Below are 27,192 nucleotides of genomic sequence, written 5' to 3'. Positions count from 1 at the left end.
AATTCTCATACAGATGTCTAGAACCCTCTCTGTGAATAATTTCCTCCTCTGCGATGGACCACCCCACAGATTCCAACTGGTTCAGCTGCCCTGAACTGTGATCTCTGCCTCCTCAGTTTAATGGACTTGCCAGTCTGCTAAGACTCCAGCTCTCTCAACAGGGTTGGGATAGTGTCCCCAGGCAGATAGCTGGGCAACTATGGGGCTTACTTCATAAGTTTTCCTTCTTTTAAAGACTGAAGTTCCGTGCTGCCTACTGTCCACTGCTTAACAACGGTTGCTTCATTTATTTTGTCCAGTTTTACAGTTATTTATGGAGGGAAGGCTAGTCTGTTAACAGTTACTCCATCATCACCATAAGTAGAAGTGTCTCTCTAAGCCACACACCAGAAAAGCCAACCTCTATTTCATTTTTTAGATGGAAAAATTAAGAGTTAATGTAATGTGCTATATTTATTAAGCTCAGTTCAACCTGTCCTCCCAGTATCAGATCCAATCTCCAACTTATTTGTCAGGCAGTGTTCTCAGTAGCAATCAGATCAATAATGCATATTTTAAAATCTCTCTGGTGATGATCTTTTGTAAATCAAGGTAAGAACACAAAGGGAGTTGCCACAATTGATAAAGGCAGTAGCCTGAATTTTTAAAGGTCCCACAAAAAAGGAAATTAATTTTTTTCACTACTATGAAGGCTCCACTTTATTAATTAGAAATAAAATTTTAAATGAATAAATTAAAATATGTAAAGCATCCATGGCATGAGTCATGGGAATTGGCTCTATTGATAACGAGTAACTACCCAACTTTTATCCAAGGTACTGACCTGAATAAAGTATCAGAGCCAAGAGAAATATAAGTATTTTTATCCCCACTTTGGAGATGAAGAAACTTAAGCATGTCCAACTCTTTCTAACCCAAAAACTGTGTTAATTTATTCATTAATTCAAATACATATATATATGTGTACACACACACACACACATAGAGAGAGAATGGAATCCCTGGGTGGTACAGTTAATGCACTTGGCTGCTAATCAAAAAGTTAGAGGTCCAAGTCTACCCAGAGATGCCTTGAAACAAAGGCCTGGAGATCTGCTTCTGAAAATTTAGCCACTGAAAACCCTGTGGAGCACAGTTCTACTCTGACACACAAAGGGCTGCCATAAGTTGGACTTGACTCAATGGCAACTGGTTTTTACATTAAAAAAAAAAAAAAACCTGTTGCCTTCAAGTCAATTCTGACTCATAGCTGACCTTTAGGTTAGCAGCCATAGCTCTTAACAACTATACCACCAGGGTTCCAACTCTATGACACTTTTTTAAACAGTTTGATAACTAGAACAATATCATATCTGAAGCCTTTAGTGATCTAGTGTTCTGTCTCTGCCACACATAGCTCTAAGCTGCCCAAAACAAAGTAGTTTGTATCCTTCTACAATATGCCTCAAAATTAATGAAAACATAAAATTTTCCATCTGGAAGAGATTTTATGCTCCAACATAGGATTTCATACAGGCCTCTCTTTTAGAACTTAACACATTATAAAAGTTAGTTGTTTTCTTTCTTTCTCATATTATAGCCTGAGAGCTTGAAGGTCTATGTTCATCTTATACCTAGCTTACCCAGAACACTGCATAGACCATAATATGAACATACTGCTTATTGAGTAAATGCTTCAATGTTAAAAAAAACTCTAGCTCGTCCCTCCCACCATTAAGGAATTCCCATAGGTAATCTTAGTAAGTTATTAATAGTACAAAATTTAAGGAGAAGTAATGCTCAATACATCAATTTTCAAACTTGGGAATACCCTTTAAGCTCCTCAGATGAAAGGCATTCAAACTTTTTGATTACTGAGCCTCTCTATATCTATCTATATCTCTATTATTGCTCAATATTTTAAAATCGAGGATAACAATAACCGATAAAAACTATTAAGACCAAATTAGATTATGACTATTTGCTAAACAGACAATAGATACATGGTAACTTTGGTGAAGGGTAAGACAGTACACAATACTGGGGAAGCCAGCAAGGCAAGGTCATGGAAGCTCCATAGACACATCCAAACTCCCTGAGGGGCTGAATTGCTGGGCTGAGGGCTGTGGGGACCATGATCTCAGGAAACATTTAGCTCAGCTGCCATAATACAGTTTATAAAGTAAATGTTCTACATTTTTCTTCGGTGAGTAGCCTCGGGGGTCTTAGAAGACCTGTGAGTGGCTATCTAAGATACTCTACTGGTCTCACCCCTTCTGGAGCAAGGGACAATGAAGAAATCTAAAGACACAAGGAAAAGATTAGTCCAAAGGGCTAATGGATCACAACTACCACAGCCTCCACCAGACTAAATCCAGTACATCTAATTGGTGCCCGGCTACCATCACTGACTGCTCTGACAGGATCACAATAGAGGGTCCTGGAAAGAGCTAGAGAAAAATGTACAACAAAATTCTAACTCACAAAAAAGACCAGACTTACTGGCCTGACAGAGACTGGAGAAACCCCCGACACCCTTTCGGCTCAGTATTGAAGTCACTCCTGAGGGTTACCCTTCAGCCAAAGATTGAATAGGCCCATAAAACAAGAAGAGAAAGTGTTGACATGTCATGGGGTTACTAACCAATGTCATGAAACAATATATGTACTAATTGTTTATGAGAAGCTAGTTCATTCTGTAAACCTTAATCTAAAGTACAATTTTTAAAAAATGAGGAAAAAAATGAGATTATGAATATAAAGTTCCTATTACAGCACAGACATACAGTAAACACTCAATAAACTATTGTTTTCATTTCATTATTATTATCATCAATATTATTAAACACAATAACCTAAATTTCACTACACAGCAGTTATCTGGGTTTGGAAATTCCTTCAGCTTGTGTTTGTTTATTGAGTAAACAATCTCTTTTTGACTTAGCAAGTCATCCAGCATTAGTTACATTACTCTGTTCTCTGATACTACAGCACTGAAAATGACATGCTACAGTGGGATGGTCTAAACAAGCTATTCAAAGTCAATTATATAAAAGACTTGAGAGTCAGAATTGTGGAAAAGGTGTGAATAGTAGTTAATTAACAATTAATCCAAAAACAGCAGATAACTAGTAAATTACTGAAGCCCAAAGCACAGTGAACTGCACACTGCTACCTCCAAACCTTACAAACCCCAGGGTCCTCTTCTCTTCCCCTGCCCTTATTTTCCTCCTTCCTCTTCCTTTTTCCACTTCCCTCCTGGCACTATCTACTACTTCTCTGAGCCCCTTTCCTCGACCTTTTTTATCAATCAGAATATAGCATTAAATCATTCCTTTAGTATTTACTATACTTTTCAACAAAGTAATGAATACAGGTTTTAAAGACAGAAAATTGGGATTAAAATTCTAGTTCTAATAATTAGCTGTACAATCTCGGGTAAATTAATTAAACTAAGTCCTTCAGTTTGTTCAACTGGAAAATGGGGATAATAATCGCTTCTTCATAGGGTTACTGCTGGTGGAGCCCTGGTGGTGCAGGGCTTAAGAGCTATGGGTTAGTCACCCTCAAACTGATTCCAACTCATGGCTACCCCATGTGTTACAGAAAAGAACCACTCCAAAGGGTGTTCTTGGCTGTAATCTTAACAAAGCAGATTGCCAGGCCTTTTCTTCAGTGGTACCACTGGATGGGCTCAAACTGCCAACCTTCGGGTCAGTAGTCAAGTGCAAACCGTTTGCACCACCTAAGGACTTTCACAGGGTTGTACAAACTTGTGAAAGCTGGAACTTGTGTATGGCAGAAATCTGTCAGAGAATGAAAACTCAAATATGTTCTGCTAAAATGAGCAATAGGAAAGTGGTAAGACTGCACCCTGTCAAAGGCAGAAAACTTGTGAGACCCAGAAAAACAAGGCAGTCCCATGAGTTCTGGCTCTCACAGGCTTCACTGTAGTAAAAATTAAGTTAAATATGTCAAATATCTAGCACAATGCCTGGCACACAACAGGTCTTCAATATTTCCCCACTTTTCTGGGGAAATATTATCTGATCCTTGATCATTTCTGTAAGTCAGTAGCTCTTAACAGAAAATGAGACCCCTGCCCCGGCACATATTCCCATGTAGATTAGATACAGCTGGATCCATCCTTCATAGACTCAGACAACTAACTGCTCTCCCCCTCTAACTGCACTGCACTCACACAAACGCTCCTTATCCTGGCTAGTCTCCTTGATTTTAAAAATAAGTCTGCACAAAATAAGCTCTGGAAACACAAAGTAATTAGTGGTAATTATAAGCTAAGCATTTAACAGGCACTTACATGTTCCAAAGAAGACAATAAATTAAAACTATAACACTGTATTTTAAAAACTGGCTCAAAACTGCTTCAGCAGTTAGGGCCATGTGAAAAATAAATGCACTACCTCATATGAATCGTTCCCAGGTTAGTGTCTCAATACAACAGTAATCCAATCGGCCAGGTGCCTTTCCAACTCATCTTCAGAATTGACTCTTCTATCAAGTGAGCTCTACAGCAGTCTCCAGTAGATGTTTATAAAAATAAAATTACTTCAGAGAAGACACACTCACTGAGAATCAGAGCAGGTGACCAAATATTTCCTGCACCAAGCTCAGATAGCCGTAAGACAAAGGAACCAAGAGGAAAACCACTTGGGGTCACTGTATGATACTTTGAGCTACAGCCAAGAAGAAAATGCAGAAGGGTTAGTGCTGATCGATGTAAGCCCTTTAACAGCAAGTCAACAACCAAAACACAGGGATAGCATCAGGAGAATGCAAACCATGTCAGAAGGGTTCAGATAGCTACATGGAAAGCACTATGCAACACATGGGACTAAATGCACAAATGATAAAACGGAGGTAAGAGTTACTGGTTAAGGAAAAGAAATCATCGTTCCAATCAGGTGCAGATTCAATTAACAGCGAAGGCTAAAAAGATTAAGTAAACAGGGTTCTTTAAGGAAAACAAAGCAAAGATGATGTTAAATTGAAAACTAAGGGGAAAGGCAAAGATGAACAGTTTAAGGGCAGAAGAAAAATCAACTTTAATACCAAACCCCAAGGCAATAAATGGCAAATGGGAGTGGCAATACCCTGTAGTAATTAAATAGATGAACAAAACATGCAAGAGCTAGTATAGTTTGAGTTTTCATCGAAGAATAACTCAATTCGCACTGGCTTCATAAAAGGAATTGAGATTTGCCATGGCATGCCATTTTCAAAAAGCATCACAATTCTTAGCCTACAGCAACTAAAGCGGTAGGCAATCTCTAAGCCTAAATCCTTGAAACATTCAGTTTACTCTCACTGTCCATCTCTGAAGAATATGAAAGCATTACAGCACATGAAAAGCCAGATAACTGATGTGCAACAGGCTTTTCCTTGGGTGGGCTAGAGTGACTATACTTACTGGAGTCCTCCCACTGGAGCAAGTGTAGCTTCCACGCAGAATAATACAGAAATCCCAGTACCAGAAAGAGGCAGAGGGCTAGCAGCAGATTACGCACAAATACCAAGAGTCCCATCTTCACATGATTTGTGATTTCCTACATGACCTAAGGGGAAAAAGAAATCAGGTCATAAAATATCTATAGAATTTCCAAATGAAGGACAACCTAGAATTATCAGAGTTCATGACACGACATTTTCCAACCGTTCATCACCATCTCAAGGAGCAGTTCCACCAGTCACCCAGCACTCAGGCCAGAAATCAGCTGTCATCCTTGCATCTTCCCTCTCCCTCATCCCTGACATCCAATCAGTGACTGAGTTCTTACAATTCTAACCTCCAAAGTAAATCTCAAATCATATCACCTTCCCACCACCAAGTACCCTAATCCAAGCTGTCGTTGTATTCCCACAAATGAGTTTCCTTGCCTCCAAATTTGCACTCTTCTGAAATTCATTTTCCACACAGCACAAGGAGTGATCTTTTAATAACCCAGAATCTGATCTGACTTCCCTGCTTAAACCCCTGTGTATTCGTTTTCTACTGCTGCTGTAACAAATGACCACAAACTTGGCAGCTTAAAACAACACAAATTTATTATCTCACAGTTCTGAAGGTCAAAAGTCTGGGAACAGGGTGGCTCAGCTGAGTCCTCTGCTTAGAGTCTCACAAGGCTAAAACCAAGGAGTTGGCAGACTGAGTTTCTTTCTGGAGGCTATGGGAATGAATTCACTTTCAAGCTCCTTCAGGCTGTTGGCTGAATTCAGTTCCTTGCAGCTGTCAGACTAAGGTCCCACTTCCTAGCTGGCTGTCAGATGGGGGCCGGTCTTTGCTCCTAGAAGTGCCCACATTCCTTCTTGTGCTTTCCCTGTGGTCCTCGTTCAGCTTCAGCAAGTCAAATCCCTCTTCATCTTTGAATTTCTCCAAGTTTCCCTTCTGCCACGTCTCTCTTCTGCTACTGACCACAGAAAGTTCTCTGCTTTTAATGGTTCATGTGGTTATAGAGCCCACCTAGATAATCCAGGATAATTTCCCTATTTTAACTGAGTTCCTGGGTGATACAGATGGTTAAGCACTCAGCTAACTGAAAGGCTGTAGTTCAACTCCACCCAGAGGCACCTCAGAAGAAAGTCCTAGCAACCTACTTCCAAAAGGCCATAGCCACTGAAAACCCTAAGGAGCACAGTTCCACTCTGAAACACGTGGGGTCTCCATGAGTCAGAATGAACTAGATGGCGACGGTTTGGAGTCCCTGGGTGGCACAAATTATTAAGCACTTGGCTACTAACCGAAAGGCTGGCAGTTCAAATCCACTCGGGGGTGCCTCGAAAGAAAGCCCTGGTGTTTTCCTTCTAAAAGAGTACAGCTATTGAAAACCCTATAGAGTGCATTTCTACTCTGAAACATATGGGGTCACCATGAGTCAGAATCAACTTGATGGCGACTGGTTTGTGTTTTGTTTTTTTTTAATCATATTTTATTGTGTGCTTGGTGAAAGCTTACACAGCAAATTAGGTTCCCACTGAACAGTTTCTACACAACACGTGCAGAAACCTTGGTGGCACTGTGGTTAAGCACTCAGCTGCTAACAGAAAGGTCAGAAGTTTGGACCCACCAGGTACTCCACAGGAGAAAGATGTGGCAGTCTGCTTCCGTAAACATTACAGCCTTAGAAACCCCGTGTGGCAATTCAACTCTGTCCTGCAGGGTGGCTATGAGTTGGAATCAACTCAACGGCAATGGGTTTGGTTTTGGTATTATACAAATTGTTCAGTGACACTGGTTACATTTTTCACTATGTATCAATATTCTCATTATTTCCATTCCAATTGTTCTATTTCCTGTAATCTAGTTTCCCTGCCCCCTCCCTTACCTTCTTTGCTTTAGAGTGTTGACCACTTGATCTCATACAGATGATTTTTTTTAAAGTGCACAGTACTCATGGATGATATTCTTCATCTTCAGAGTCAATCTGTTATTTAACTGAAAGATGACCTCCAGGAGAAGTTTCGGTTCAAAGTTTAAAGTATATCTCAGAGCAATAGTCTCAGGAGGTCCTCCAGTCTCAACTGGCCCAATGAATCTGGACTTTGTAAGAATTTGAATTCTGTTTTACATTTTTCTCCCATTCTATTAGGATCTAGTATTGTGGCCCTGAGCAGAATGATTGGTAGTGGTAGCCAGGCACTGTCTAGTTCTTCTGGTCTCAAGGTAGATGAGACCATGGTTCATGTAGGCTATTAGTCCTCTAGACTAGTTTCTTATCTAAGCCTTTGGTTTCCTTTCTCTTTTGCTCCAGACAAGCAGGAACCAATAGGTGCATCTTAGATGGCTGCTTGCAAGCTTTAAAGACCCCAGACACAACAGCAAAAAGACTGAAACAACCAAGGTGCCCATCAACCAATGAATGGATAAACAAATTATGTATACTCACACAATGGAATACTACGCAATGATAAAGAATGATGAATCTGTGAAACATCTCATAACATGGATGAAATTGGAGGGCATTACGCTGAGTGAAATTAGTCGCAAAAGGACAAATATTGTATAAGATCACTATTATAAGAAATCAAGAAAAGGTTTTAACAGAGAAGAAAACATTCTTTGATGGTTACAAGAGGGGAGGGAATGAGAAGGATATTCACTAACTAGATACTAGACATGAATTATTTTAGGTGAAGGGAAGGACAACACACAATACAGGAGAAGTCAGTACAACTGGACTAATCCAAAAGCTAAGAAGTTTCCTGAATACAACCAAACACTTCATGGGACAGAGTAGCAGGGTCAGGGGTCTGGGGACCATGGTTTAAGGGAACATCTAGGTCAACTGCCATAAAAAAGTGTATCAAGAAAACGTTCTGCATCCCACTTTAGTGAGTGGTGTCTGGGGTCTTAAAAGCTAGCAAGTGGCCATCTAAGATGCATCAATTCGCCTCAACCCACTTGGAGCAAAGGAGAATGAAGAACACCAAAGACATGAGGAAAATATGAGGCCAAGAGACAGAAAGGGCCACATATACCACAGACTCCATCAGACTCAGATTGCAAGAACTAGATGATGCCCAGCTCCCACCAATGACTGCCCTGACAGCAAACACAAGACAGAATCCCTGATGCTACAAGAGAAAAGTGGGATGCAGGCCTCAAATTCCAGTAAAAAGACCAGACTTAATGGTCTGGCTGAGACTGGAGGGACCTTCAGAGGTCATGGCCCCCGGACCCTCTGTTAGACCAAAACTAAAACCATTCCTGAAGCCAACTCTTCAGACAAAGATTAGACTGGACTGTAAGACATAAAATGATACTGGTAAGGAGTATGCTTCTTAGTTCAAGTAGACACATGAGACTATGTCAGCAGCACCTGTCTGGAGGTGAGATGAGAAGGCAGAGGGGGATAGGAGCAGGTTGAATGGACACAGGAAATGCCGGGTAGAGAGGAATGTATTGTCACATTGTAGGGAGGGCAACTAGGGTCATATAACAATGTGTGTATAGGCTATTGTATGAGAAACTAACCTAAACTGTAAACTTTCACTTAAAGCACAATAAAAAAAAAAGACCCCAGACACTACTCACCAAATTAGGATGTGTCATAGACTTTATGAACTATATTACGCCAACTGACTTAGCTGTCCCATGAGACCATGCTCCTAAGCCTTCACACCCAGTAAACCACTCCACTGGTTATATCTAAGAAGTATCTATAGCTGTGCCCCCATGTGCTTTATTATGTATATGAATATATATGCATGTTGACACATATACATACATACATATGCCTACAGACATACCTATACACACACACATACACATATACTACCTATACACATATATGCATACACCTACATATGTAACCATACATATATTTTTTGGTTCTTGTAACTGGTTTGGGTTTTATCAACCTTAATTATATCTGCAAACTTCCTTTTCCCATGTAACATAACATAGTCATAGGTTCTAGTATCAGGGAGTGGATATCTTCAGGGAGCCAGTCTACCTACCACACCCTTCATTAAATTCTCAATTGCTTTAGAATAAAGTAATTGCTCCTTAAAGCCCAGGAGCCTCTTGTGATCAAATCCTATTTACTCTCCAAATCCATCTCTTGCATCTCCAAATGTCATTAGTGTTCCCTATGCATTAGCTATTCTTCTTTCTCTTCACTGAATGCTGCCTTCTTTTTCTCCTCAAGGCCTCTGTCTGGAATATATCCTCTACCTATCCTGCTATTTCACCTGCTGTACATCCTTTGATACTCAGCTTAAACCTAACATTTGCCAGGAGGACTTCCCTGGATCACTACCCCTCACCCCCATTCGGAAGTCCTCACAACACAAATGTTGTTGTTGTTAGGTGCCATCAAGTTGGTTCCAACTCATAGCGATCCTACACACAACAGAACCAAACACTGCCCAGTCCTGCACCATCCTCACCATCGTTGTTATGCTTGAGCCCATTGTTGCAGCCACTGTGTCAATACTTCTCATTAAGAGTCTTTCTCTTTTTTCGCTGACCCTCTATTTTACCAAGTATGATGTCCTTTTCCAGGGACTGGTCCCTCCTGATAACACGTCCAAAGTACATGAGATGTAGTCTCGCCATCCTTGCTTCTAAGAAGCATTCTGATTGTACTTCTTCCAAGACTGATTTGTTCATTCTTTCGGCAGTCCATTGTGTATTCAATAGTCCTCGCCAACACCATAATTCAAAGGTGTCAATTTTTCTTCAGTCTTCCTTATTCATTATCCAGTTTTTGCATGCATATGAGACAACTGAAAACACCACGGCTTGGATCAGGTGCACCACAGTCTTCAAGGTGATCTCTTTGCATTTTAACTCCTTAAAGAGGTCTTTTGCAGTAGGTGTGCCCAACACAACGCGTCGTTTGATGGATTCTAACTGCCGACCTTTCAGTTAGCAGCCAGTAGCTCTTAATGACTGCACCGTTATAGGGGTTTCACATCACAATAGCATAAGAAAAAGAAATTATATATAAATATTACAAATAAAAGGATAAAATGTTATCATTTGAAGATCATACAATTGTCCAGTTAGAAAAGCCAAGAGAATTAACTGAAAAAAACAATTAGAATAGGAAGTTCAATAACGTAGGTGATTATGAGATTCATTTATAAAAATCAATACCTTGTTATAAACTTTATCAGCAATAATCAATTAGAAAACTGTAAAGAGAGAGAGACAGAGCCAAGATGGCAGAGTAGTCAGATGCTTCCTATGGTCCCTCTTACAACAAAGACCCAAAAAACCAAGGGAATCAATTATATATGACAATCTAGGAGCCCTGAACATCAAAGGCAAAGTCGAGGAATCAGACTGAGCGGCAGGGGGAGGGAAGGATGCTTGAGAAGCAGCAAGGAGTTGCCAGACCTGATCTGGCGGAAGCCAGCACCCCACAGGCCAGATACACTGGCGCAAGCGAGGTGAAACAAGCAGTTGCGTCCGGACGCATTTTCCACCTCAGGAGAGGATGAGCAGCAGAGAGTCTAGTCACGCCTCCAGAATAAGTGAAAAGTGGTATTCAACTGGCAAAAGATAAGTACTTGTGTTTAACCTACCACACAGATCAAAAAACACCCCTTTGGGAAAAACCTCTCTCCCACTTACCTGCTCCCTTCCCGGTCTGCAGTGGCTCCCAGCCAGCTGCGCTGTGTCCCCTGCCCTGGGCCAGAAGCAGGACCTGCCACACACCCTGAGCCATTCTCCCGGCCTTGGAGAGGGAACAAATTAACAAACTGGGAAAAAATAATCTGCTGGCTCCACTAAACTGGGAACTCAGGGCAGAAACAGCTCCTTTGCCTAGATACAGACATGAGGGGTCCATGGACTCTGGATGCCTTTCACCCGTCCGTAGACCTGTGTGGGACCATTTCAGCAGTGTAGGTCCTCATTAGCCCAGTTCAACAGGGTATATACCTGAAGTCTAACTTCAACTGTCTCAGCTATATGATGGAGAGGCAGGTTTGTGATATTTGACACAGCTCTGCCTGTTAAGCAGAGTCCTCTCCTACCCGTATCAGGGGCCTGAGGACTGATGGCTCCACCTACACCACCTAGCCAACCACAACAGAGGTCCAAGAATAAGTAGAGCCTACCAGTCCTTACACCCAACAGCATTGGGGGCCCACAGTCCAGATGCAAAAGCTCCAGGGAACAGGGACACACTTTCCACACAGACACTCAAGGGCAGTTGTCATCCCACTGCCTTGCTCAGCACATGAATCCCTACTGCAGACAGATACCTGTGCCTACACCAATCACCCCTGGTCATCTAAGACTATAGGTGAGAGCGTGCATTACACACTTGGTGACCGACAACCTGGAAACCTGAGCTGAATCCATATAAGAAAAGTGAACAGACTCCTGGGCTCACATACCTAGTAACAGCTCTAACCACCTGGTAACAGGACGTTAGAGCTTCAAAGGCGCCAATAATCAGGTTAGCTCACACGAGCAGTCTATTTGGGCATATCAAAACAAAACAAGAAGCTAGGACAAAGTAAGCAAACATAAATAAATACAATAACTTAGTGATGGCTCAGAGACAACAGTCAATAACAAATCCCATAAAGAGGCAGACCATGATGACTTCAGCAAACTCCCAAAACAAAGAATCAAGAAATCTTCCAGACAAAGACAACTTCCTGGAATTACTGGAAGTAGAATACAAAAGATTAATATACAGAACTCTTCAAGATATCAGGAAGGAGATCAGGCAAAACGCAGAACAAACCAAGCAGCACAGAGTCAAAGCAATAGAGGAACTTAAGAAGATTAGAAAAGAGCATAATGACAACCTTTAGTAGGTTTCAAGAACCCACAGGAAGAGAGCTAACAGAAAACCAGAAGAGTAACTATAAAATTTCAGAATAAGACAACTCAATAGAAAGTTATAGAACAAAGGCAATGGAAGTCAGAACTACTGAGAATAAAGATAAAGCACTTAGAACCACTTTGGAAATCGATGTGCCGCTTCCTTAAAAAGCTAGAAATAGAACTACCATTAAGATCCAGCAATCCCACTCCTCACAATATATCCCAGAGAAATAAGAGCCTTTACACAAACAGATATATGCACACCCATGTTTACTGCAGCACTGTTTACAATAGCAAAAAGATAGAAGCAACCAAGGTGCCCATCAATGGCTGAATGGATAAATAAATTATCGTATATTCACGCAATAGAACACTACGCATCAATAAAGAACACTGAGGAATCTGTGAAACATTTCATAACATGGAGGAATCTGGAAGGCATTACGCTGAGTGAAATTAGTCAGATGCAAAAGGACAAATATTGTATAAGACCACTATTATAAGATCTTGAGAAACAGCATAAACTGAGAAGAACACATACTTTTGTGGTTATGAGGGGGGGAGGGAGGAAGGGTGGGAGAGGGTTATTTACTGATTAGTTAGTAGATAAGAACTACTTTAGATGAAGGGAAAGACAATACTCAATACACGGAAGGTCAGCTCAACTGGACTGGACCAAAAGCAATGAAGTTTCCAGGATAAACTGAATGCTTCAAAGGTCAGCAGAGAAAGGGCAGGGGTTTGGGGACTATGGCTTAAGGGGACTTCTAAGTCCATTGGCAAAATAATTCTATTATGAAAACATTCTGCATCCCACTTTGAAGTGTGGCGTCTGGGGTCTTAAATGCTAACAAGCGGCCATCTAAGATGCATCAATTGGTCTCAACCCACCTGGATCAAAGGAGAATGAAGATCACCAAGGTCACACGATAACTATGAGCCCAAAAGACAGAAAGGGCCACATGAACTAGAGACTTGCATCATCCTGAGACCAGAAGAACTAGATGGTGACCGGCCACGACTGATGACTAACCTGACAGGGAGCACAACAGAGAATCCCTGAGGGAGCAGGAGAACAATGGGATGCAGACCCCAAATTCTCATAAAAAGACCAGACTTGATGGTCTGACTGAGACTAGAAGAATCCCAGAGGTCATGGTCCCCAAACCTTCTGTTGGCTCAGGACAGGAACCATTCCCGAAGACAACTCATCAGACATGGAAGGGACTGGTCAATGGGTAGGAGAGAGATGCTGATGAAGAGTGAGCTACTTGTATCAGGTGGACACTTGAGACTGTGTTGGCATCTCCTGTCTGGAGGGGAGAGGAGGGTAGAGAGGGTTAGAAACTGGCAAAACCATCACGAAAGGAGGGACTGGAAGGAAGGAGCGGGCTGACTCATTAGAAGGAGAGTAAGTGGGAGTATGGAGTAAGGCGTATGTAAGCTTATATGTGACAGACTGACTTGATTTGTAAACTTTCACTTAAAGCACAATAAAAATTATTTTAAAAAAAAGACAAATATTGTATAAGACCACTATTATAAGAACTTGAGAAATAGTTTAGACAGAGAAGAAAATATTCTTTGATGGTTACAAGAGGGGGGAGGGAGGGAGAGTAGGAGAGGGGTATTTACTAATTAGATAGTAGATAAGAACTACTTTAGGCGAACGGAAAGACAACACATGGTACAGGCAAGGTCAGCACAACTGGACTAAACCAAAAGCAAAGAAGTTTCCTTAATAAACTGAATGCTTCGAAGGCCAGCATAGCAGGGGCTGGGGTTTGGGGACCATGGTTTCAGGGGACATCTAAGTCAATTGGCATAATAAAATCTGTTAAGAAAACATTCTGCATTCCACGTTGGAGAGTGGCATCTGGAGTCTTAAACGCTAGCAAGCGGCCATCTAAGATGCATCAATTGGTCTCAACCCACCTGGACCAAAGGACAATGAACACCAAGGACACACAAGGTAATTACGAGCCCAAGAGACAGAAAGGGCCACATAAACCAGAGACTACACCAGCCTGAGACCAGAAGAATTAGATGGTACCTGGCTACAACCGATGACTGCCCTGACAGGGAACACAACAGAGAACCCCTGAGGGAGCAGGACAGCAGTGGGATACAGACCCCAAATTCTCATAAAAAGACCAGACTTAATGGTCTGACTGAGACTAGAAGGACCCCGGTGGTCATGGCCCCCAGACCTTCTGTTGGCCCAGGACAGGAACCATTCCCAAAGCCAACTCTTCAGACAGGGATTGGACTGGACAATGCAATGGAGAGGGATGCTGGCTAGGAGTGAGCTTCTAGGATCAGGTGGATACTTGAGACTATGTTGGCATCACCTCCCTGGAGGGGAGATGAGAGGGTAGAGGGCGTTAGAAGCTGGCAAAATGGACACGAAAAGAGAGAGTGGAGGGAGAGAGCAGGCTGTCTCATTAGGGGGAGAGCAATTGGGAGTATGTAACAAGGTGTATATAAGTTTTTGTGTGAGAGACTGACTTGTAAACTTTCACTTAAAGCACAATAAAAATTTTAAAAAAAGCACTTGACAACAACATATCTGAGGAAAAATTAGATAAAAGAATTTTAAAAAATGAAGAAATCCTCAGAATTATGTGGGACTCTATCAAGAGGAATAACATATGAATGATTGGCATACTGGAATGGGAGGGAAAACAGAAAATACAGAGTGAATTGTTGAAGATTTCTTGGCAGAAAACTTCCCTGATATCGTGAAAGATAAGAAGATATCTATCCAAGATACTCATCGAAACTCACACAATGTAGGTCCCAAAAGAAAGTCACCAAGACATATTACAATCAAACTTGCCAAAACCAAAGATAGAGAATTTGAAGAGTGGCTACAGATGAACAAAAAGGCACCTATCAAGGAGAGTCAATAAGACTAAACTCGGACTACTCAGCAGAAACTATGCAGGCAAGAAGGCAATGAGATGACATGCATAAAGCCTCGAAGGAAAAAAATTACCAGCCAAGAGTTATATATCCGGCAAAACTGTCTCTCAAATGTGATGGTGAAATTAGGACATTTCCAGAAACACAGAAGCTTAGGGAATTTACAAAAACCAAACCAAAATTACAAGAAATACTAAAGAGAGTACTCCAGTTAGAACAGCAATAACATTAGATGATAACTCAAGATTAGAACACAGGACAGAGCAACCAGGTATCAACCCAGATAGGGAAATCACAAAAATAAATCAAGGCTAAAATGCACAAAACAGGGAAACAGAGACATCATTATGTAAAAGATGACGACATTCAAACAAAAAAGAGAGACTAAAAAATGTGGTCACAGATCTTTCATATGGAGAGAAAGTCAAGGTGATACAAAGAAATAAAAGATTGGTTTAAACTTAGAAAAATAGAAGTAAATATTAAGGTAACCATAAAGGAAACTAACAATCCTACACACCAAACTAAAAAACAAGAAAAGTATAAAGACTCAGCAGATACAGAATCATCAACAATGAAAAAGAGGAATAGGAAAAATATAAAGAAAAATGAGCCAGCACAGAAATTAAGTGGAACAAAGAAACTGTCAACAACATAAAAAAAAAGACATCAAAACAACAGCACTAAACTCATACCTATCAATAATCACGTTGAATGTAAATGGACTAAATGCACCAATAAAGAGACAAAGAGTGGCAGAATAGATTAAAAAAAAAAAAAAAAAGATCCATCTATATGCTGCCCACAAAAGACACACCTTAGACTTACAGACACAAACAAACAAAAACTAAAAGGATTGGGAAAATATATCAAGCAAAAACAATCTAAAGAGAACAGGAGTGGCAATATTAATTTCTGACAAAATGGACTTTAAAATGCACCACAAAGGATAAGGAAGGACACTATATAAATACACCAGGAGGACACAACCATAATATTTACGCACCCAATGACAGGGCTCCAAAATACATAAAACAAACTCTAACAGCATTGAAAAGAAGGATAGACAGCTCAACAATAATAGTAGGAGACTTCAACATACCACTTTCAGTGAAGGACAGAACATCCAGAAAGAAGCTTAGTAAAAGCACGGAAGACCTAAATGCCACAATCAAACAATTTGATCTCATAGACATATACAGGACACTCCACCCAACAGCAGCCAAGTATACTTTCTTTTTCCAGTGCACATGGAACATTCTCCAGGACAGACCACATATTAGGCCATAAAACAAGCCTTAACAGAATCCAAAACATTGCAATACTACAAAGCATCTTTTCTGACCATAAAGGCATAAAACTAGCAATCAATAACAGAAAAAGTGAGGAAAAAAAATGAAACACATGGAAACTGAACATCATTTTGCTCAATAACTATGGGGTTATAGGAGAAATTAAGGACAGAATAAAGAAACTCAAAGAATCAAATAAGGAAAAAAAACACTTCCTACCAGAACCTTTGGGACACAGCAAATGCAGTGCTCAGAGGTCAATTTATAGCAATAAATGCACACATCCAAAAAAAAAAAAAAAGGATCAATATCAAAGAATTAACCCTACAACTTGAACAAACAGAGAAAAGCAAAAGAAGCCCAGAAGAAAGGAAACAAAAACTAGAGCAGACTGAAATGAAACAGACTAGAAAAACAATTAAAAGAGTTAACAACACCAAAAGCTGGCTCTCTTAAAAGATCAACAAAATAGATAAACCACTGGCCAAACAGACAAAAGAAAAACGGGAGAGGAAGCAAATAACCTGAATAAGAAATGAGATAGGCGATATCACAACAAACCCAACTGAAATTAAAAGAATCATAACAGAATACTACGAAAAACTGTACTCCAACAAATTTGAAAACCTAGAGGAAATGGACAAATTTCTAGAAACATACTACCTACCTAAACTAACACAAACAGAGGAAGAACAACTAAATAAACCTGTAACAAAAAAAGACTGGAAGGGTAATTTAAAAACTCCTAACCAAAAAAAAAAAAAGCCCTGGCCCTGATGGCTTTACTGGAGAATTCTACCAAACTTTCAGAGAAGAGTTAACACCACTACTACTACAGGTATTTCAGAGCATAGAAAAGGATGGAATACTCCCAAACTCATCCTATGAAGCCAGCATAACCCTAATACCGAAACCAGGTAAAGACACCACAAAAAAAGAAAATCACAGACCATGGAAACCCTGGTGGTGTAGTGGTTAAGTGCTACGGCTGCTAACCAAGAGGTCAGTAGTTCAAATCCGGCAGGCGCTCCTTGGAAACTCTATGGGGCAGTTCTACTCTGTCCTATAGGGTCGCTATGAGTCGGAATCAAATTGATGGCAGTGGGTTTGGTTTGGTTTTGGTTTTATACCCCTCATGAACTTAGATGCAAAAATCCTCAACAAAATTCTAGCCAACAGAATTCAACAACATATCAGAAAAATAATTCACCATGACCACATGGGATTCAGACCAGGTATGCAAGGTTGGTTTAACATTAGAAAAACAATCAGTGTAATCCATCACATAAATAAAAGATAAGAACCACATGATCTTATCAATTGATGAAGAAAAGGCATTGCACAAAGTCCAACACCCATTCATGATAAAAACTCTCAACAAAATAGGAATAGAAAGAAAATTCCTCAACATAATAAAGGGCATTTATACAAAGCCAACAGCCAACATCACCCTAAATGGAGAGAGTCCGAAAACATTCCCCTTGAGAACAGGAACCAGACAAGGATGCCCTTTATCACCACTCTTATTCAACATTGTGCTGGAGGTCCTAGCCAGAGCAATTAGGCTAAAAAAAGAAAGGGGATCCAAATTGGTAAGGAAGAAGTAAAAGTACCTCTATTTGCAGATGATATGATGTTATATACAGAAAACCGTAAAGAAGCCACAAGAAAACTACTGGAACTAATAGAAGAGTTCAGCAGAAAAATCAGGATACAAGATAAACATACAAAAATCAGTTGGATTCCTCTACACCAACAGAGAACTTTGAAGAGGAAATCACCAATCAATACCATTTACAATAGCCCCCAAGAAGATAAAATATTTAGGAATAAATCTAACCAGAGACACAAAAGACCTATACAAATAAAACTACAAGACACTACTGCAAAAAACCAAGGACCTACATAAGTGGAAAAACATACCATGCTCATGGATTGGAAGACTCAACATTGTGAAAATGTCTATTCTACCCAAAGTGCGCGATAGACACGATGCAATCCCGATCCAAATTCCAATGGCATTTTTTAATGAGATGGAGAAACAAATCACCAACTTCATATGGAAAGGGAAGAGGGCCCAGAATAGTAAAGCATTACTGAAAGAGGAGAACAAAGTGGGGGGCCTCACGCTACCTGATTTTAAAAAAAACCTCTCATACTGCCGTGGTAGTCAAAACACTCTGGTACTGGTACAACAACAGATGCATAGACCAATGGAACAGAATTTAGAATCCAGGTATAAATTCATCCACCTATGAGCAGTTGATATTTGACAAAGGCCCAAAGTCTGTTAATTGGGGGAAAAGACAGGCTCTTTAACAAATGGTGCTGGCATAACTGGATATTCATCTGCAAAAAAATGAAACAAGACCCATACCTCACATCATGCACAAAAACTGACTCAAAATGGATCAAAGACCTAAATATAAAATCTAGAATGGTAAAGACCATAGCAGAAAAAATAGGGAAAATGCTAGGAGCCCTAATACATGGCATAAACAGTATACAAAACACTACTAACAATGCACAAACACCAGAAGAGAAACTAATAACTGGAAGCTCCTAAAAATCAAACACTTATGCTCATCCAAAGACTTCACCAAAAGAGGAAAACAACAAATCTGATCAGCGACTAATCTCTAAAATCTGCAAGATACTGCAAAACCTCGACAACAAAAAGACAAATAACCCAATCTAAAAATGGGCGAAGGATATAAACAGGCACTTCACCAAAGAAGACATTCAGGCAGCTAACAGATACATGAGGAAATGCTCACAATCATTAGCCATTAAAAAAATGCAAATCAAAACTACCATGAGATTCCATCTTGCCCCAACAAGACTAGCATTAATCTAAAAAATACAAAATAAAAAATGTTGAAGAGGTTGTAGAGAGACTGGAACACTTATGCACTGCTATTGGGAATGTAAATGGTACAACCACTTTGGAAATCGATTTGCCACTTCCTTAAAAAGCTAGAAATAGAACTACCATTAAGATTCAACAATCCTACTCCTTGAAATATATCCTAGAGAAATAAAAGCCATTACATGAATAGATACATGTACAACCATGTTCACTGCAGCACTGTTTACAATTGCAAAAAGATGGAAACAACCGAGGTGCCCATCAACAGATGAATGGATAAACAAATTATGGTATATCCACACAATGGAATACTATGCAACAATAAAGTACAACGATGAATCCGTGAAACATCTCATAACACGGACGAATCTGGAAGGCGTTATGCTGAGTGAAATTAGTCTGTCGCAAAAGGACAAATATTGTAGGAGAGAGACCACAATTACAAGAACTCAAGAAAAGCTTTAAACACAGAAGAAAACATTCTTTGATGGTTACAAGCGTGGGGTGGGAGGTAGGGGGGTATTCACTGACTAGATAGTAGACAAGAATTATTTTAGGTGAAGGGAAGGACAACATACAATACAGGAGAAGTCAGCACAACTGGACTAATCCAAAAGCTAAGAAGTTTCCTGAATACATTCATGGGACAGAGTAGCAGGGGCAAGGGTCTGGGGACCATGATTTCAGGGGACATCTGGGTCAACTGGCATAACAAAGTTTATTAAGAAAACATTCTGCATCCCACTTTGGTGAGTGGTGTCTGGGGTCTTAAAAGCTAGCAAGTGGTCATCTAAGATGCATCAATTGGTCTCAACCTGCTTGGAGCAAAAGAGAATGAAGAACACCAAAGACACGAGGAAAATATGAGGCCAAGAGACAGAAAGGGCCACATATACCAGAGAATCCATCAGCTTGAGACCAGAAGAACTAGAGGGTGCTGAGCTACCACCAATGGCTACCTTGACAGGAAACACAAGAGAGAGTCTCTGATGGAGCAGGAGAAAAGCAGGGTGCAGAATTCCAATTCTAGTAGAAAGACCAAACTTAAAGGTCTGACTCAGACTGGAGGGACCCCAGAGGACATGGTCCCTTGACTCTCTGTTAGCCCAAAACTACAACCATTCCCAAAGCCAACTCTTCAGACAAAGATTAGACTGGATTATAAGACACAAAATGATGCTGGTGAGGAGTGTTATTCTTGACTCAAGTAGACACATGAGACTAGGCAGGCAACTCCTGTCCGGAGGTGAGATTAGAAGGCAGAGGGTGATCAGAGCTGGTTGAATGGACAGGGGAAATACAGTGTAGAGAGGAGGAGTATGTTGTCACATTATGGGGAGAGTAACTAGGGTCACATAACAATGTGTGTATAAGCTTTTTTATAAGAAACTAACTTTCACTTAAAGCACAATAAAAAATTAAAGATTAGACAGAAAACTTATGGAGCAGTGAGTTTAAGTCAATAGGGAAAACAACTTGCACAAGGAGGGTGAGAATGATTGCACAACTCAAAGAATGTAATCATTGTCACTGAATTGTACATGTAGAAACTGTTGAACTGGTGCATGTTCTACTGTGCATATTCTCAACAACAAAATTTAGAAAAAAACTCTAAAAAGAAAAAATTACATTTATGATAATAAAATCTATAAAACACCTAAAAAATTAAATTCAGGAGAAGTGGGCAAGACTTTCACTAAACGATATAAAAGATCCAAATAAATAAAGAGATATAACATGTTCCTAAATGGAAAGTGGGTTTTTAAATGGAAAGATATCAGTTCTCTATTAATTCAGCATAATTCCAATCAAGATCCATGATTTTTTCAAACTTGGATCTAAAGTTAGTCTGAAGAGTTTGTGCCAAACAAAAGCCAAGAACTTTTTAAAATGAAAATAATTAGACAAGGGTTTGCCTTACCAGATATCAAAATCTGCTCAACAAAGGAGAATGAAGAACAGCAAAGACACAAGGAAAATATGAGCCCAAGAGACAAAAGGGCCACATAAACCAGAGACTCCATCTGCTTGAGACTAGAAGAACTAGATGGTGCCTGGCTACCACCAATGACCACCCTGACAGGGAACACAACAGAGCTCCTGATGGAGCAGAACTCAAATTCACATAACAAGACCAGACTTAATGGTCTGACTGAGACTGGAGCAACCCTCAAAGTCATGGCCCCCAGATGCTCTGTTAACCCAGAACTAAAACCATTCCCGAAGCCCACTCTTAAGACAAACATTAACGAAAACCAAACCCAGTGTTGTCGAGTCGAACTGCCCCATAGAGTTTCCAAGGAGCACCTCGCGGATTCCAACTGCCGACCTTTTGGTTAGCAGCCGTAGCACTTAACCACTACGCCACCAGGGTTTCCAGACAAACATTAGACTGGACTATAAAACATAAAATAATACTCGTGAAGAGTGTGCATCTTAAGCTTAAGCAGCTACACAAGACCAAATGGGCGGCTCCTATCTGGAGGCAGGATGAGAAGGCAGGAAGGGACAGGAGCTGGTTAGATGTACACAGGAAACCCGGGGTGGAAAGGGGGAGTGTGCTGTCACATTATAGGGATTCCAACTACTGTGACATAATAATATGTGCACAAATTTTTGTATGAGAAATTAATTTGAGCTGTAAGCTTTCACCTGAAGCACACACACAAAAAAAAAAGTGCTCAAAACTATTAAGATAGATGGGTACTAGCACAGGAAAAGAAAAACAGATCAACAGAATAAAATAGTCTAGAAATGAGCACTTTCTCTCCATACACACACACAGCACACACAAATGAATTTACTTTCTCTATAAATACATATATACATGCGTGTGTGTGCGTGAGTGTGTGTTTACTCTATGGTAAGTGTATAAATACAAAAAGAAAAGAAAAAGGCCTGATAAGACATACAGCAACTGTTAGCCGTACTAGGGAATAGAAATGGGTAAAATAAGAAGTGGATCTACTGGGAAGACTTTTACTCTTCCATTTATTCTCTTGCTGTGTGCTTTACAGTCAACCAATTCTGACTCATACTGACCCTGTAGGACAGAAAAGAACTACCCCATAGGGTTTCCCAGGCTGTGATCTTTACGGGAGCAGATCTCCAGGTCTTTTCTCCTTCGGAACGGCTGGTGGTTTTGAACTGCAGACCTTTTGCTTATCAGCCAAGCACTTAACCACTGCACCACCAGACTCTGTCTATGCACTTCTGAATTATTTTTATTTGTTATAAATCATAAATATTGCCTCTGTAAATTTTTAAGATTAAATAAATCAAATAACACTTTCTAGGAACATAAACTGGCATACTCTTTCAGGGACAATTTGGAAGCATCTATTAAAATTTACAATGTTTATCGACCTTAACCTAGCGTTTCTATTTCCATGACTTCTTCCTAGAGAAATACTCTGACAAATATTAAAAAAGATATGTATGAATGATTACTGGCAACAATGACTGTAAGAGCAGGATGTTAGAAACAATTCAAACGTCCATCAACAGGGAACCAGAAAAATAAATTTTGGTGTATCTGCACAGTGAAATGTCTATCAGCTGGGATCTTGGCAGGAAACAGATGGCACACTCAAAGGAGTTAACTGGAGAAAGTTTAATGACAGGATTTATCATAGCTGTGTGAGTAGGGCTAAAGGAACCAACAAGGATAACAACACCAGGAAGCTATTACCACCCTTCAGCCTGAAAGGGAAAGGGGAGAAGAGTGTTACTGGAGCCCAGCAAGAGCAGGAGCTGAAGAAGAGAGACCACCCAACAGGAGCGATGGCCACAGAGGAACACAGTTGCTTCTGAACCATGACAAGGGGCGGTGGGGGGTAATAAATACTCTGGCCTCTCTCACCTCTGGCCCTCTGATCTCCTGTTGGTGCCTTTTAATCAGCTGACTCCAACTGGACACCAGAGAGCAAGGAAGCCCAGATGATGCAGTTTATAGAGGTCAGCCACCAGTGCACAGAGAGATGGACAATGGGTCTGCGAGGGCAAATGGAGAATGGCGAGTATAGAATGAGATATACCAGTGACAAAGAATGATCACGCCTACAGATACTAATATGGAAAAATGTCTAGAATATACTGCTAAGTAAAAAAATCTAGTTGTAGATAATGTATATGTTTGGCATACTGGTAACAACAAACAAGGAGAACAGTAATATTTGAAATTAAGTTTAAGCTCAATGCTTCGAAGGTCAACAAAGCAGGGGCAAGGGCCTGGGGGCCATGGTTTCAGGGGACATCTAAGTCAATTGGCAAAATAAAATCTATTAAGAAAACATTCTGCATCCCACTTTGAAGGTGGGCATCTGGGGTCTTAAACGCTAGCAAGCGGCCATCTAAGATGCATCAATGAGTCTCAACCCCACCTGGATCAAAGGGGAATGAAGAACACCAAGGACACAAGGTAATTACGAGCCCAAGAGACAGAAGGGACTACATGAACTAGAGACTACATCATCCTGAGACCAGAACTAGATGGTTCCTGGCCACAACTGAGGTCTGCCCTGACAGGGAACACAATAGAGAACCCCTGAGGGAGCAGGAGAACAGTGGGATGCAGACCCCAAATTCTCAGGAAAAGACCATACTTAATGGTCTGACTGAGACTAGAAGGACCCCGGCGGTCATGGTCCCCAAACCTTCTGTAGGCCCAGGACAGGAACCATTCCCGAAGCCAACTCTTCAGACATGGATTGGACTGGACAATGGATTGGAGAGAGATGCTGATGAGGAGTGAGCTACTTGCATCAGGTGGACACTTGAGACTATGTTGACATTTCCTGTCTGGAGGGGAGATGGGAGGGTAGAGCAGGTTAGAAGGTGGCAAAATGATCACGAAAAAGACAGACTGGAAGGAGGGACCAGGCTGTCTCATTAGGGGGAGAGTAATTGGGAGTTATGTAGTAAGGTGTATATAAGTTTATAAGTGAGAGACTGACTTGATTTGTAAACTTTCACTTAAAGTACAATAAAAATTATTTTTTAAAATTAAGTTTAAGTACTAAATACATATATGAAAGACTATGCATCAAATCATTGACAATGATTATCTCTGAAAAATGGGTTTGGAGGGGTGTCTTTTACAGTCTATTCATATATTTAGTTTTAAGTAATAAACATACAAAGTGTTCAAAGTGAAAGAGATTTCGAAGGCTTGCATTTCCAGCAGTACAAAGGACTATGTACCCTGACTAACCCTCCCACTGAAAACAACTAAAAATTTAAGTTATAACAGGAACAAGACAAGGATGCCCTTTATCACCACTCTTATTCAATATTGTACTAGAAGTCCCAACTAGAGCATCAAGGCAAGAAAGGGAAATAAAAGGTAACCAAATTGGAAAGGAAGAAGTAAAACCATCCTTATTCCCAGATGATATGATCCTATAAACAGAAAATCCCAGAGATTCCACAAGAAAGTTACTGGAACTAACAGAAGGATTCAGCAAAGTGGAAGCGTACAAGATCAACACACAAAAATCAGTTGGGTTTCTCTACACTAACACGAAGGACTCTAAAAAGGAAATCAAGAAAACAATACCATTTACAATAGCCCCCAAAAGGATAAAATACCTAGGAATAAACCTAACCAGGGACATAAAAGACTTATACAAGGAAAATTATAAAACACTACTGCAAGAAACTGAAAGAGAACTACATTCCATGCTCATGGATTGGAAGACCTAACATTGTGAAAATATCAACACTGCCAAAAGCAATCTATAGATATAATGGAATCCCACTCCAAATCCCAAAAACATTCTTCACTGAAATGGAAAAACTAATCTGCAACTTTATATAGAAAGGAAGGAGGCCCTGAATAGATAAAGCAATATTGAAGATCAAAGTAGGAGGCCTCACACTTTCTGATCTCAAAATGTATTATACAGGCACGGTAATCAAAACAGCCTGTTCCTGGTTCAATGACAGACATATAGACCAATGCAATAGAATTAAGAACCCAGAAGTAAATTCATCCTTCTGTGGGCAGCTGATCTTCAACAAAGGGTCAAAGTCCATTCAACGGTAAAGAAACAGTCTCTTTAACAAATGGTGCTGGCAAAACTGGATATCCATACACAGAAAAATGAATCAGGATCCATATACCACATCATGCACAAAAACTAACTCGAAAAATGGATCAAAGACCTAAATGTTAAAGCTAAAACTATAAAGTTCCTGGAAGACAACATAGGGTCAAAACTAGGGGATCTAATTTTCAGCATAAACAGCCTATCAGAGAAAACTAAAAAGGCACAAACAACAAAAGATAAATTAGGTAACTGGGACCTTGTCAAAAGACCTTAAGAGTAAACAGAGAACCTACAGACTGGGAAAAAATCTCAGGCAACAACATATCTGATACGGGTCTAATCTCTAAAATATATGGAAAACTTCAACAACTCAACAACAAAAAGACAAATCAAAAAAGGGGCAAAGGACATGAACAGACACTTCCCCAATGAGAACATTCAGGCAGCCAACAAATATATTAAAAAGATGTTTAGAGAGATGCAAATCAAAGGAGATACCATCTCACTCCTGCAAAAATGGCAATGATCAAAAAAAAACAAAAATAACAAATGCTGGCAAGATTGTGGGGGAATTGGAACTCTTATACATTGTTGGTGGTGGTGTAAAAAAGAAATGGTACAACCATTATGGAGAACAGTATGGTGCTTCCTCAAAAAGCTAGAAATAGAAATACCTTATGATCTAGCAATCCTATTCCTAGGTACATATTCTAGAGATATAAGAGCAATGACATGAATGGACATATGCACACCTATGTTCACTGCAGCTTATTCACAATAGCAAAAAAGATGGGAACAACCTAAGTGCCCATGAATGGATGAAAGGATAAACAAATTGTGGTACATACATACAGTTGAACACTACACAACTATAAAGAATAATGAGGAGTCCTCAAAACAACTTATAACATGGATGAATCTGGAGGACATTAGGTTGAATGAAAAAAGTCAATCACAAAAAGACTAATATTATATGGTCCCACTATTATAAAAAGAACAGATATATACACAAATATCAAAGTTCTTTGATGATTATCAAGGATAGGAGGGAAAAGGAGGGGGAGTCACTTTCTAGATGGTAGATACTGTTACTTTTGGTGATGGGAAAGGGAATCCCAAATATGTATGAAGTCAGCACAACCTGACCAAAGTAAATAAAGACACCAAGAAGTACACAAGAAAAAGGGACAATTTCAGTAAATGCTCTAATACATGCAATTTTGCAACAACAGTAAAAACAACCAAAACATACGTGTGTGGTTACATAGGTAGATTTGGATGCATGTATGTGTATAAGAAGGTATACATGAATACGTATAGGTGTATCTGTAAGCATATGTATATACACGTTTGTATGTGCTGCATCTACATTTATGTATATAACAAACCACTTAAGGGGCACAGTTATGGAGGCTTCTTAGATTATCCAAACAACCTGCAGGATTGGTTTACTGGGTCAAAATGCTTGGGACCATAGTCTCGGGGGACAACTTAGTCAATTGGCATAAAATAGTTCACAAAGATAATGTTCTACATCCTAGTTTGCTGAGTAGCCTCTGGGATCTTAAAAGCTTGCAAACAGCCATCTAAGACAGAACTACTAAGATACAACTACTGGTCCCTTCTCATATGGAGCAAAAGAAAATGAAGGACATCAAAGGCTCAAAGAAGAAATCAGTCCACGGGCCTAACAGCCCATAGGAACCACAGCCCTTACTAATCTGGAGATTCTAACCTGGAATCTTCTAACCAGGAGAACGAGATGGT

General features: G+C 40.1%; 1 protein-coding gene across 5 annotated transcripts in view; it reads right to left on the bottom strand.

Annotated features, from left to right (window-relative positions):
- The window catches only part of ST3GAL3 (ST3 beta-galactoside alpha-2,3-sialyltransferase 3), a 282,832-nt gene that overhangs the window by 253,900 nt on the left and 1,740 nt on the right, over positions 1–27,192 (bottom strand). For all 5 annotated transcript variants that reach the window (XM_064281851.1, XM_064281849.1, XM_064281850.1 and 2 more), the window contains exon 2: positions 5,411–5,555. In XM_064281851.1, the coding sequence (XP_064137921.1) occupies positions 5,411–5,525 (115 nt within the window). In that variant the 5' untranslated portion in view covers positions 5,526–5,555. The remainder of the gene's footprint in view (positions 1–5,410; positions 5,556–27,192) is intronic.

This window comes from Loxodonta africana, chromosome 3, assembly GCF_030014295.1.
Source record: "Loxodonta africana isolate mLoxAfr1 chromosome 3, mLoxAfr1.hap2, whole genome shotgun sequence".
Classification (NCBI taxonomy): Eukaryota; Metazoa; Chordata; class Mammalia; order Proboscidea; family Elephantidae; genus Loxodonta; species Loxodonta africana.
The sequence above is the reverse complement of the archived record's forward strand: the minus strand, read 5'-3'. Positions and strand labels throughout refer to the sequence as shown.